At 40.0% G+C, this 13,749-nt stretch overlaps 1 protein-coding gene across 4 annotated transcripts in view; it reads left to right on the forward strand.

Moving 5' to 3' along the window:
• slc22a16 (solute carrier family 22 member 16) overlaps positions 1-13,749 on the forward strand; it is a 157,210-nt gene that overhangs the window by 65,091 nt on the left and 78,370 nt on the right. For 2 of the 4 annotated variants that reach the window (XM_038799160.1, XM_038799161.1), the window contains 3 exons: positions 9,809-9,874; positions 10,354-10,433; positions 10,859-11,332. In XM_038799160.1, the coding sequence (XP_038655088.1) occupies positions 10,381-10,433; positions 10,859-11,332 (527 nt within the window). In that variant the 5' untranslated portion in view covers positions 9,809-9,874; positions 10,354-10,380. Of the gene's footprint in view, positions 1-5,047; positions 5,864-9,808; positions 9,875-10,353; positions 10,434-10,858; positions 11,333-13,749 lie in introns of those variants that run through there. The other 2 variants (XM_038799159.1, XM_038799158.1) reach the window with 2 other exon arrangements.

Consider the following 13,749-nt stretch of genomic DNA (forward strand, 5'->3'; position numbering starts at 1 on the left):
AGCAAAACACACAAGATAGACACACAGAGGGAGGGATAGAGATAGAGTTAAAGCAATAGGGATCAAGGTGAAAAAGGATAACTGTCCTTGTTTCTGATCTTGAGGTTGTTGCGACAGTCTGTCCTCCCAGGACACGGAGTGATTGAAATCACCAGTTGGATTGCTAACGAGGATTTTCTGGCAGCAGCATTCAGTCAGAACTTCCAGGCAGTAGGGAGTTGAAACCCTGTTGTGTTTCCTTTGGGGGAGTCACTTTAACTTTTATTACCCTGGGACTTCACTCAAAAGAGCAGCCTCAGATCAGTTTGATTCTTAAAACTCTCGGTCTCACCTTCTCCCTTGCTTCAGCCTGTGGTTAAACTTAACTGGTTTCCGAGCTTTACTGAGGAAAAATAGAGTATCAGCGAAGCAGCTTCCAGGAGATTTTACAGAGGTCTGTCAACCTTTCAGGGAGAGAAACCCAAAGAGTTCCCTCTAGCTCTCTCTTCAGGTATTAAACACTCAGGCTGGATAGAGAGGAAAAGGTGACTCGATCCGTTTACCTGGAGAGAGCCCCAGCTGAAATATTGATCTGCTGGACATTAAAAACGGCAACGAGATCAAACCTTCCCAGCTCTGTAGAACATTCTAGAATGGTCAGCTCCAAATAGCTTGTTGGCCACCACCTGGGTCCATTAAGAGGTGACAGACCAAACACCACATCCTGCTTACGTTTCCTTTTTCTTATTAAGGTAAGCTGCTTGGTCTTAAAGGCACAGTAAGAAGGCTCACCCCAGTCCAACGCCGGCATCTCCACATCATGGTCTTAAAGGCATTAACCATCCAGGGTCAAAAAAATTGCAGTAGCAAGCAGGTTAACGGAAATTAAAAGGAGGAAATGGGAACAGGCAAGGATTAAACGAGAGAATCTTTACAGAGTGGAGAAACAGTCCTGATTTCCTCATTTGATTTAATACCGACTTTTTACCCCTACTGTCCCTAGTTTTGGACTCTTTTTTTCTCTCCACCCACATAAGCATTTTCTTCATTTTGACCTTAAGAGACTGCCTAAGATGAAGGATCAGCACCACTTTCATATTGCTGGGGGCCTTAATACCTGCTCAGTTGCTTACCTGTGTAGGCCTAAAAGGCTTCAGTTTCATTGATTTTCTTGTTTCTCTCGATGCTTTAAAAACCTGGCTGCCTTTTCCAATGTTGCATCACCAGCCCCACTAGAATAGAATAGAATCCCTAGTGTGGAAGAAGACCATACTACCCATCGAGGCTCCAAAAGAGCACCCTACCTAGGCCCAGTCCTCCGCCCTAGCCCCGTAACCCCACCGAAACCTTTGCACACTAAGGGGCAATTTAGGATGGCCAATTCATCTAACCTTTAAATCTTTGGATTGTGAGAGAAAACCGGAGGAAACCCACACAGACACTGTGAGAAAATGCAAATTTCACAGTCACCCAAGGCTGGAATTGAACCCGGGTTCCTGGTGCTGTGAGGCAGCAATGCTAAGCACTGTGCCACCCTACCTTTGCAAAGCAAAGCTTTGTTTTTGCAGCTCACTACTAGCAGACTCCTTGATAGCAGAAGCCCACCATTCATTTTTCAATGATCCCTACTCAAGGAAACAGGGCAGGGCAAAGTCGGAGGTATGGACAAGTTAACACCAAAGAAAATATTGCAACCTTTATATAAAACCAAGGAGGTAATGATAAACATGCACAGAACCTTATGCAATGGTTTTGCACACTGTTAGGAAGGATATAAAACCAATACAAAGTATGTAGTATTGATTGACTAGGATATTACCAGAAATAAATGGTGACAGTTATGATTGTATATGAAAAGAAAATCACTTATTGTCACAAGTAGGCTTCAAATGAAGTTACTATGAAAAGCCCCTAGTCGCCCCATTCGGGGAGGCTGGTACGGGAATTGAACCGCGCTGCTGGCCTGCCTTGGTCTGCTTTCAAAGCCAGCGATTTAGTCCAGTGTGCTAAACCAGCTCCTTGAAAGTTGAGGCCTTTTTCTCAATGTTCAGAAGTGATGTGGTAGAGGCTTCCAAGATTATGGCAAGTAACAAAAAAATCTTTCCACTGGTGGGTGAGATACCAAGAGGGTACAAATTGAAGATAATTTAAAAAAATTATTTTAATAAATTTAGAGTACCCAATTCATTTTTTCCAATTAAGGGGCAATTTAGCGTGGCCAATCCACCTACCCTGCAACATCTTTTTGGGCTGTGGGGTGAAACCCACGCAAACACGGGGAGAATATGCAAACTGCACACACACACTGACCCAGAGCCTGGATTGAACCTGGGATCTCAATGCCGTGAGGCAACGGTGCTAACCACTGCGCCAACATGCTTCCCGAAGATAATAAAGAATTAAAGGAAGGTTAGAGAAAAATCTTTTGCTCAGAGGATAGTTCAACTGTGAAAGTTAAAACTGAGTACAGTTTTTTAGAAAACGGAATAAGATAATATACCTCTCTTCCTTCTTCGCTCCAGAAAAGCCCTAGCTCCCTCAATCTTTCTTCATAAGACATGCCCTCCAGTCCAGGCAGCATCCTGGTGAATCTTCTCTGTACCCTCTCTAAAACATCCACATCCTTCCTATAACCGGCATCTCCACCATTCCTATAATGAGGCAACCAGAACTGGTAATTCAATAACACCAGTTTATTTTGAATATATAGTGAATGACTTCAAGCAATTCATACACCAAACTTGATTCCACATCTGATACCAACTTATGAAACACCAAAGAATGTAGTACTTCATTTTTTAGCAGTAATTAAGCACAGAGCTGTGTGTATTTAACTACATTTAGTATATTGTATATACTAAACAACAATGCAAATTAAAAGGCGAAATAATTGCACTTGGATGGTTCTTTTCATAACCTCTCAACATCCCAAAGTGTTTTACTGCCAAGAGGTACTACTTAGTGTAATCACTATTGTAATGTAGGAAATTCAGAAGCTAAATTGTGCACAGTGAGCTCCCACAAACAGCAATATGATAATGACCAGATTATCTGGTTTAGTGATATTGATTGGAATGAATACTGGCCTGGACACCAGAGAGTTTCCTTGCTCTTCATAATGGTGTCATGGAATATTTTAGTATTAAATACCTTAAGGCTTATTTTGAACTTTGTGTTCAAGCAGATAGGTTGCTGGAAGAAACATAGGCCTTAGGAGCAGGAGTAAGCTGTTCAGCCCTTTGAACTAACTCTGCCATTCAATAAGGTCATGGCTGATCTGGTTGGGGTCTCAAATCCACTTTTGTCATCTGCCTTACATAACCTTTAAATGTGTTATTTTATCAATAATCTGCCTAAATCAGCCTTAAATAAGTGCAACGAGGGGGTACTCATCGAACCTGGTCCTGGTCTTTTATCAGTGCACTCCTGTAGCTGCCTGAAAGGAAATGTGATGTGTGGCACAATATTGGTTATCTGTGACCATTGTGCTTTCTTCAAAAATATTTGAGCAGACATATGAAAAATGATCACATTGATTAGAAAAAAAGGTTTTTCATGAGTTGCAAGTCTATTGTGAACTTCAGCCAGATATGTTTGAGACTGAGGAAGACCACTTCACTGGATGTTTTTGACAGCCAAAAAAATCATATTTCTAGAAACAAGTTATATGACATTTAAGTATAGTCTTATATAATGAGTAAGTCAAACTCGGCAACAATTTCATCTGTAGATTTACAGCAATTCAGTTGCAGCTGTAAATAGTTTAGCTGAGCGTAGAACATGATTGGCCTAATTTCAACTTTGCACGCATGCAATTCCCATTATGCTCAAGATTTTATTCAGCCAGAAAGCAGAGGAGGAGAATGGTTTCGGTAAAGAATTTTGAAATGGTTCTCTTTCATCTGATTACAGGTGGAAAGTTTGTTTACCTTCTTCAGGACTAAGGACCAGGAGACTTCATTGTCTATTGGGTGGTACCAAGACCTTCTGCCTGGTGGATTTAAGAAGCTCCTTATTTTCAAATACATTGCCTCACAGTAGAATATGCATATGGAAAGTAGTTTTGCTGTATTGCAATTTTTAATAAAGAGGTCAAGCTCAGTTGTTGTGACTGGATTTATACTGTATTTTGATAATAGATGAGTTTGATTTGCAGTATTCTACAGAAATCAAATCTATCCAAGTCAAAATCCTCCCTGAACTGTGGAAAAGATTCTACTTGAATGTCCCCACATATTTTCTGAATGTTCTAAAAAGAGGTAGTTGTGCACTTAGAAACGCTCTTTTGTCTCATTCATTGCGCTTTCGATTTATTCAAAGAGTCTTGAATTTGAGGTCTCTTTTTAAACAAAATGGCACTTCACACAAATAGGCACAAAATTAACCCTACCATAACTGCAAGGAGAGGGTATTAAAAAGTTAACACATAGGAATGGTACTGCCATGTGAAAGTGCTAGTTTTGGCCGCAATGATAATATTACTAACATTTTCTGACAACGGTTTGAGATGTCATTTAATGTTTACTGCTGCTGAATTAAAGCAATTGAACTAATTATTGATACATTTCCATTGAATAACAAGGCCTCCATATTTAAAGACAAATTATCCTAGATCTGCAAAAATTTTGATCAGATATAAAACTCTTGACGGCTAAGATTTTTTAGTTGTTTTGCTAGAACTGAATACGGAAGGTCTGAGACTGAGATGAGAAAGAAGAAACGTTAATCCGGAAATTTCCAGTTCGATGGGTACATCATCAGACCATGACACACTTCTGCTTATTGGAGAAGCATTGTGTTCAAAGATTGAGGCTTAATCAGGACAACATTGAACCACATCAGTTAGGAGCTGAAACAAGATCTTGATTCGTTTTTTAATAACTCCATTGCTCAGCCAATTGCTGAATGGTGATTACACATTTATATAATAATGGAAGTTTTAAAAAAAACATTTAGAATACCCAATTACTTTTTTTCTCCAATTATGGAGTAATTTAGTATGGCCAATCCACCTAACCTGCACATCTTTGGGTTGTGGGGGTGAAACCCACGCAGGCACAGGGAGAATGTGCAAACTTCACACGGACAGTGACCCAGGGCCGGGATTCGAACCTGGGTCCTCAGTGCCGTAGTCCCAGTGCTAATCACTGCACCACGTGCCACCCCCATAGTCCACTAGGCAATTGCTTTAAACAGTTTGCCTTGCAGTATGGCATTTTTACGTCTCCTGTAAACCAATAGGATGCTTTACATGTCCTTTCTGGCGCACGTCCGTATCTGCAGTGAGCCATGAGTGCTCAGGTGGTGACAATATAAAGATACAACATGTTAGGTAGAGGAAACTACAGTGACATTGCACTGTCAACTGCAGCCCTTTGTGATATGGTAAGCTGGCATTGGAACAGTTGGTCATACACCAAAGTTTTAATACAATTGTTGGATTTCACACACCGATATTGGTGCAGTCAACCAATCCGGTGATGTGTTAACTGCAAGTGCTTTTTTAACCAAACATAATCCTTCAGTTCTGTGAAATAGTGTCAACACAATGCACATGCATTTTGCACCTAGTTCATTTTAATAGTTTTTGGAGGGGCCAAAGTTACAATCTTTGTACACATCTTCCAACACTTCTCAATTGCCAGAAAGTAGAACTGAGTACAAATATAATTAGTCATGCAAATGTAAAGAAGCTATTACAGAAATAAATTCTGATCTTTTGGTTTTGAGGTACTGTACATTATTCACCACACAAAGTATGCCATGTGGATTTTGCCTAACATTGTAATCTAGAAGGGCATATATCTCGATATACAAGAAGAATGGCTGTATTTCGGCAGTGGACGAAGAGGACCTCGACATCCTGAGACAGGGAGATACCATGGTGAGAGACTAGTTCAAACTTTAATAGTTCATTGTTCGCTTAAAGCACTCTCTCCCTTTTCCATGGTCACAGTCAAGTCACCCATCTGAATGCAATAAAACTGATATACTATGAAAAAATGTTATGCTTAAAATTACAATATATCTACCTTTTTCACACTAATAGACTTAAAGTTTAAAAAGATACAATTGTATCAGTATCAAAGGGTCCAGTTCATGAGTAACATATCATAAACTAATGATTAAGTGTTTTAAACAATATTAGGCCTGATTTTAACTCAGTCAAAAGCATTTACACAGAGTGAAAATCAGGCCCATTTTGTTTGCAGATTCTAATGTGACACTTTGTATGTCTTAGAACTGCTCTTTAATATGTGGATGAATTGGTGTCTGTGATCTTTGTGTGTCTCTATTTGAAGCACTACCAGCAGAGAAAGGACTGTTATCTAGATCAGTTTGGAAGAATCATACGTTAGAGTGGTGGAGGCTACAATGCCACTGAGTAATAGTTTTGATACTTTTAGTTGTTTAGTGCCTATAGTTCACGCTATTGGAACTTTTGCACAGAGGTCATTCAATGTAGTCTCAGCCACAGACAATAACAAGAAGATTCTCGTCTTAAATGTGTTCTGCAGATTTTGGGAGCCACCCATTTTTCTAACTTGACAACGGTTAAAGATCAATGTGATTAATATCCCTAAGTTCTGAAAGATCCCATCGAGACTGCAGAATGCAAGTATAGCCCAAAGTCTTGTTACCTGTTGCACAGATTTTTTCGGAGCTTTTCCCTGTATCAGCAACAGCCACAATCAGAGCAATTTGCATTGTAGCTCTGGTGTTATCAAAGCATGCATCAGTGTAGTCTGCAATCCCTCACTAAGGCTGTTAAACCAGCCAAGTGAACTCAGATTGCAAACTGTGAACAAGGTCATTTATATTATGTTCCATAATAAATTAAATTTCCGTCAGCAAAAGGGCAATATGCATGTCAGTGTGCAGTTCCGCATGATTTGCTCCACTGCATGTTTGTAGGTCTGTTTTGCCTACTTTTAACAAAGTAAGCTGCCAAGCAGTTTTGTCCAATAGATAATTGCACTACATAGAGACTGATACTGTATGGTATCTATATGTCATCACATGATCCAATAGGATGCTTCTCCTGGTGCAGTTCAATATCCACAATGAACCATGGGTGCTTATGTCATGTAGCTGGTGATAATATGGCTATTGTAATGGTATAGCCTCTCTGGGTTGCTGCTAGTATTGAATGCTATAGGGTTTGGAGTTGTGGTAGCTCTTTCTGTGAGTTCTGATGCAGGCAAGTCACAATGCTCCTGGTACATCTAGAAGTAGAATTATCTCACACTGGAAATGTTGATCCACTATGTTTTCACCATTATATTTTAAGAAACTGTTTCAGCATACAGTTTCAATGTAATAGTAATTATTTTAGCAACATTAACCATAATTAATGAACTAGCTGTTGGTATCATAAACTCCTGAGTTTCCAGGAAGAAGCTATCAAACCCCTCTTCTTGAGCTCCCTGTCGGTGCTAAGATCTTCCTGAATTGCAGATGTCTTCCCTTTCTATTTTGTGTTCTATTGTAACATCATTAACTCTAGAAACATCAAAGTGTTTTTTTTATTCCTAGCAATAGCATTCACCACTTCATAATTCTTCACATGCTTGCCTGCATGTCTCTGGGTGCATAGATGTGGCAAATATGGAGACCCCTTTTGGCATGGCCTCATTTGTCGACATTTCTACTTCTGCCTTTGTGAAATGCAGCTTTCCCATTGCTTCTCAACCATTTTCTGCAGTGTTCTAATGTTGCTATTGCCAGACCTTAACTCTTGAAGTCAACCAAGTAATTTCTAGTTAAGTTAATTAAAGTGGATTCTTTCAATAACTTTTTTTAATGGATTACTTCACTTTCCATTGGTGGGAAATGCAGTAAGCCGTGCTTAGCAGAAAATAGGCCCACAACAGTGGTATAACACAGCAGAACACAGTGCAGTTCAAAATGGCAGTTTCTTGACACTGCTGCTCAAACAGGAAACATTGTTGTAAGTTCTGGAAGCAAATTGTTTATTATCCAACATATATCCTTTTGATGCCAGATTCTTAACTGTGAAAATCAGAAAAGGATGGAATATGATGAAATAGGCTGGTGTTTAACAATGTTCTTCAAATAGGCCTGGTGCAAGAAAGAACAAAACTCCATAACTGCTTGAATAAAACAAAAGAGATAGGGCAAACAAAAGTTACCAACAGATTAAAACATTTTCTTACCTTCAACTTGTACGTATTATCTGAATTTTTCACCCATTTGTCCCTACCTAGACATTTTTGCACAATTTTTAAATTTTTTAGAAAAATATGAAGATTAATGCAAGTATGAAATATGCATACTCAATCAGCATTTAATGTATTTCATTTACAATGATGTGCCTGTCAAGCTTCATCATTGTACAGTATATTTCATTCATATTTTTATTAATTATCAATTCTTGATTTACCTCCTCTTTTCTCCTATTCATTTAATCTTTGTTGTATCTGCACCTTGGCTCCTCACCTAGGTTGCTCAATAATAGTTTTGGTGTGATTAGGGTAAGCAGCCCCTCATCACCGGCTACTTTTCAGGAGCTAGAAACCTTAGGCTTGTTTCTGTTAGTATAGCATTATTTTCCAGAAAGTGCAAATGTGACTTCAGTAGGTTAAAATATTCAAAATACACACGTGAGAGGAAACCATGATGACTAAATTTTATGCCTTAACTATTGAAGAGCAAATCACTTTTCATGTCAAAAAGAACTTATTCTCTACATTAATGGCAATTAACTGAACAATAATTAGAAACTATCTGGAGTCAGCCTGTTATACAGGTGACCCTGAAGTTTATAGCTGATTTAGAAATGTAAAAGTGATCCATTTCACAAAATGGAACACTTTCCTATATAGCTTTAAAAATATTTTACCTTTGAGAAAGGAAATGCACATGATGAGTGTCACAGTTTGGAGAGGACTGCTCCATTGACTTGTACAATGGATCCATGACTGGATAGAGGACTAGGTGATGAGTTAGATTTGTAAGAGGTCTGAAACAACTGTAGAATATGGTATCTATACCAAGGTAAAGTGTTGATCCTTTATCTTGGGAGCCTCTTGGTGATATATTTGCTCTTTATGTCTACAGAATGTCTTGCTAGTGAACTTGAATCTCAGCAGATTTTTCTGTGTGATTTCTCCTGAAGAGAAGTATATTTTCTTTTCACAATTTAAATGGAGGAAGTATTTAAAAGTGCAAGTATTCCAAAGATTAGGCAGCCTGAAAGAAAAATGAAACAATTGCAGAAATTCAAACCAGGGACTTTTATTCATTTGTTCTTAGATGTGAGCATTGCTGGCAAGGCCAGCATTTATTGCCCATCTCTAATTGCCCTTGAGAAAGGCAGCAGTTTCTAATCCGTTTCAGTTAGGTCTGTAAAAGTTCAGGAAAGGGAGGCTGCATTTTTATGTTTTATTTTATCATGTGCCACAAGATAACAGAAGATTGCACAATTGTGTGTATTCTCCAGTGTGAAGCAAAATGATTTTTGCTTCTATTTGGGTAAAAAGTACAGATCACATGGTGCCCTTTTAGACTCCTGTTGCAAATATTTACAGAGGCCTAAATGTCATTTGTGAGTCAATTCAAAAGTCAAATAAAGATTTTTTTTAAATAAAATGTTTTATAAATTGTAATCATTGGTTTATGAAACGTTGGGGGACACAAGTTACCACACAGCAGCCTCTACAAAGTTACCAAACACACAATTGAATAATAAATAGCTTTAAAATATAACAAGAAGCTGCTGTTGGAACAGAGCTGTCATCCCCCTACAGTACTGTGCTAAAACAATGAAAAGTTAAGTAACACTTTTTCCAATGACTGTGTCATGCAGCTTTCAGATCAGGTTCATAAGTTCAAAATGTGACGGGACCCTCAAGTACCGGTGATAAAATGTAGGGTAAGTAAACCTGATGGGGGAAACAAAAACTGCTCGATGTGAAATATTTCAAATGAAATTGTTGTAGATTTCAGTAGGCTCTGGAAAATGAAAGAAAAACCTGTAATTTCAGTATTCCAAAGCTGTGGCTGAATTAAACGTTTTAACAATTTTTGATCTGGGTTGGGGAAAAACAGGGTCTGTTGGAGGGTGGGCGGGTGACGGTGGGGCGCGGGTGAGAGAATGGATGTGTCTTTAAGCAGGAGTAAGATGTTTGTTAGGGACAGTACACAGATGGTAGCGTTAATATTTTAACCATTTTTATGCTTTAAAATGTGAAAGAAAGTAACTGTATGGTTTATGCAATTTGTGTGCGTTTTTTTTCACTGGGTTGTGGGAGGAGTTCAAGCTGCTCCATACCCCATTTATCTTCTACTTTGTCCTCATGCCAAATCTCCAATTACCTTCAGTCCTCTTAAACTTTCACTCTTTCTGAAAAGGCAGGGCAACAAGTACCACTGATCTCCATGGCACCACAGACCCTGGAAAAGCTATTTGACAAACTTGGCCACTTTGGAAGGTAAATGTTTTACACTTGTACTTATTGGCTTTTGTTGGTTTTGTTTTCATCGGGGGAAAAAAAGTAAAGGTTTTGCTTAAAAATACTTAATATTACTTAATTAACATTACTTAATAATACTTATCAGTAGACACAGCAGCATTTGAAGACTAAAGGCAACTTCCTCATAAAATAATCATTTCTGATGTCCAGTTTAAATAGAGAAAATCATATTCATAAAAAATAATCTGAATGTTGAACATGTATTTTAAGATTGTCAGATGGTAAATTAAAATAAACTTGCTTTTAATTTCTTTTCACTCCTAGCTTTTGATCTTATGAGAACAAGTTGTTTATTTTAAGAAGTAATGAATTTTGCTAAGAACATTATGCTGTGCAACTCTGCTTTTATTGGTTGCTAATCAGAATGTCTTTGTATTTTCTAGATTCCAAGCTTCTGTATATTTTGTGGCTAATTTCCAAACTATAGCATGTGGAATCCACTATTTGGCCTCGGTGTTTCTTGCTGTAACACCACAGTTTGTGTGCAAGTTACCTGGAAATGTGACCACAATCCTTGTTTCAAACACAACAGCTGGCCCTGGAGATCTGTGGAACTTGTGGACTCCGGAATCACGCAGTATTATCGCTCAAATGGAAAATGGAGAGATCTGGGAAGCCGAGCAGTGTAGTCGCTTCAAAAGAAACGGGAGCTTTGAGCTGGTGAATTACTTTAAAGGCAACAGGACACGTTATTCCTGCACTGATGGTTTTAACTATGATCAAAGCCACATTGAAAACAGCATTGTGACTGAGTGGGACCTGGTCTGTGACAGGGAATGGCTAGCAAAACTCACTCAGCCCATCTTTATGTTTGGAGTCCTACTGGGGGCTGTGGTGTTTGGAGATATTGCTGACAGGTAATTCTTTCTATTGTTGCTAATTCTGTTAACTTTTGCCGTTTTTAATTTGCGATTTATTTCAAGGAGGATCACTCCCTTTCCCCATCTGAGTTAGTGGACTGGAAACTTGCTCTTGGGCTTCTCCCAATGCTCTTCTCTAATTGACTATTAGGGATGTACACGAGAGTGAGCAAGGACACTTAGCCCCTAATTTTGCTTTCTGTCTGTTATAAAACAATATGATTTTTGTTAATTGTTTTCCCGCCACAAGGAACTAATTTTGTGAGGAATCATAGGCAGAGTTCCACAGTTCAACACAACATGTCGATTCTCCGCAACAGTGCTGCTTTTGGAAAATTGACCATTTAAAACTTCTGAACATTTAGCTCAAAATAAATTAGGATTCTATTGTGAAAATTCAATTAAATATCCTTCTATTCATTGTGAAAGTATCCCAGGTCAAATGCAGCTCTATTCAGATACTAAGGCCGGGATTCTCCGACCCCCCGCCGGGTCGGAGAATCCCTGGGACGAGGTGCGAATACCACCCAGACACCTGCTGCCCTATTCTCCGACGCCGTTTTCCGGGCGGCGGCGGGATTCCCGCCACGCCAGTTGGGGGCCGTTGACATCCCCCACTGCGATTCTCTGGGCCCCGATGGGATGAGTGGCGGTCCATTTTTGGCCAGTCCCGCCAGCAGGACCTGGCAGGTCAGTATGCGGGGGCGGTCCTCGGGGGGATCCGACCGGGGGGAAGGGGGGGGGCACGGTAGCCTGGCCCGCGATCGGAGCTCATTGATCTGTGGAGAGTCTTGTTCCGTGGGGGGACTTCTTTCCTCCGCGCCGGGCCCCTGTAGGGCTCCTCCATATTGCCCGGGGGCCGGCCCGGAGAAGAGAACCCCCGCCGCGCATGCGTGGAAATATGCCAGCCGTTCTGCACATGCGCGAACTCGCTCAGTCCCTTCAGCATTGGCTGGATTTGCGCCAACCCCTCCAACGTCTACCAGCCCCCGAAGGTTCGGAGAATTCCTTACTTTCTGGGGCTGTTGATGCCAGAGTGGTTGGCGCCGGTTTTCCCACCAGCGTGGGGACTTAGTCCCCAGAAGGGAGAATCCCGGCCTAAGTTCCCACAAGAAATAAGAAAAAACTTGTAATCATAAGCACCTTAATATGCCTCAGAAACATTCCAAAGCACTTGACAGCAATGAATTATGATTGAAATCGGAGCACCCGGAGAAAACTCACGCAGACACAGGGAGAACATGGAATGACACAAGCCGGGAATCGAACCTGGAACCCTGGAGTTGTTAAGCAACAGTGCTAGCTACTGTGCTGCCCAATACAATTTACACAAGTTTACAATTGTCAGTAGAAAATTATTATGCAAGCAGAACGGTCCCAAAAACAGCAGTGAGATGAATAGCAAATCAATCTATTTTTTTTGCACTTATGTTGTATGGATTGAAATTCCAAAAAACGTTTTATAGAAACCTCCAGTAAATGCTCAACTGACAACAGGAAAGTTGGGCTGAGTTGACTTTGTATCTGCTATGTATATTGACAGAGGATCTGATCTGAAACCATGTTAACATGATGTTTCAACCAGATTGAACCAGTTCTCTTTCACCACGCAGGACTCCTAAAAACTATATCGCACATTGGAGATCTGATTGCAACAGATTGTTACCATCTACTCTCGTAACACCATGTAACTGAGAATTTGTGCAATGAGCTTAACATTCATTGGAAACTGGATTGATAATGCTGAATCTGATTCAGTACTAGATACATAATCTAAGTGACAATGTGGAGTTTTGCACAGTTCCTTCGCAAAAACCCGAAGGAGGAAAATTCAAATTACTTGCTGTTCTTTGGTTATTCTTGTACAGCCTACTGGTAGTCAATCTCAGAAGCCTAGAAGCATATCAAGTTGCAAACCAAAGGTGATGTTTTGGTCTTAAGAGTCATAAAATAGCAAAAGGAAAGGAAAACCTTGTAAATTTGTTTGTGCCATTTACCAATTTGATGGGTAAAATATTGGGATGACTCAAGTACAGGGCAATGACAAATAAAGCAGACCCTCAAAATGATACCAGGAAACACAGGACTCTAATGAGATGAGGGCCAAAGTGACAAAGTTTCTTTTGTGTCCCCAAATGCATTTTCTTTCTCTTACTGCTGACTTTAAATTTCCACTCTTCAATCAGCTGGAGAGAAAATCGACATTTGAGTACAGCAGGCAACAGCTGACAGTAGTAGCTGCTAGGAAGGTACCATTTATAAATCTGCTGCTAGGTGCATTGTCTATACTGCAAAGAAATCTATAGAATCCCTACAGTGCAGAAGGAGGCCACTCGGCCCATTGAGTCTTCACTCACCCTCCGAAAGAGCACTCCATCCAGGCCTGCTCCATCGTCCACCCCACCCTATCCCCG

This window comes from Scyliorhinus canicula, chromosome 6 (assembly GCF_902713615.1).
Source record: "Scyliorhinus canicula chromosome 6, sScyCan1.1, whole genome shotgun sequence".
NCBI classification, from domain to species: Eukaryota; Metazoa; Chordata; class Chondrichthyes; order Carcharhiniformes; family Scyliorhinidae; genus Scyliorhinus; species Scyliorhinus canicula.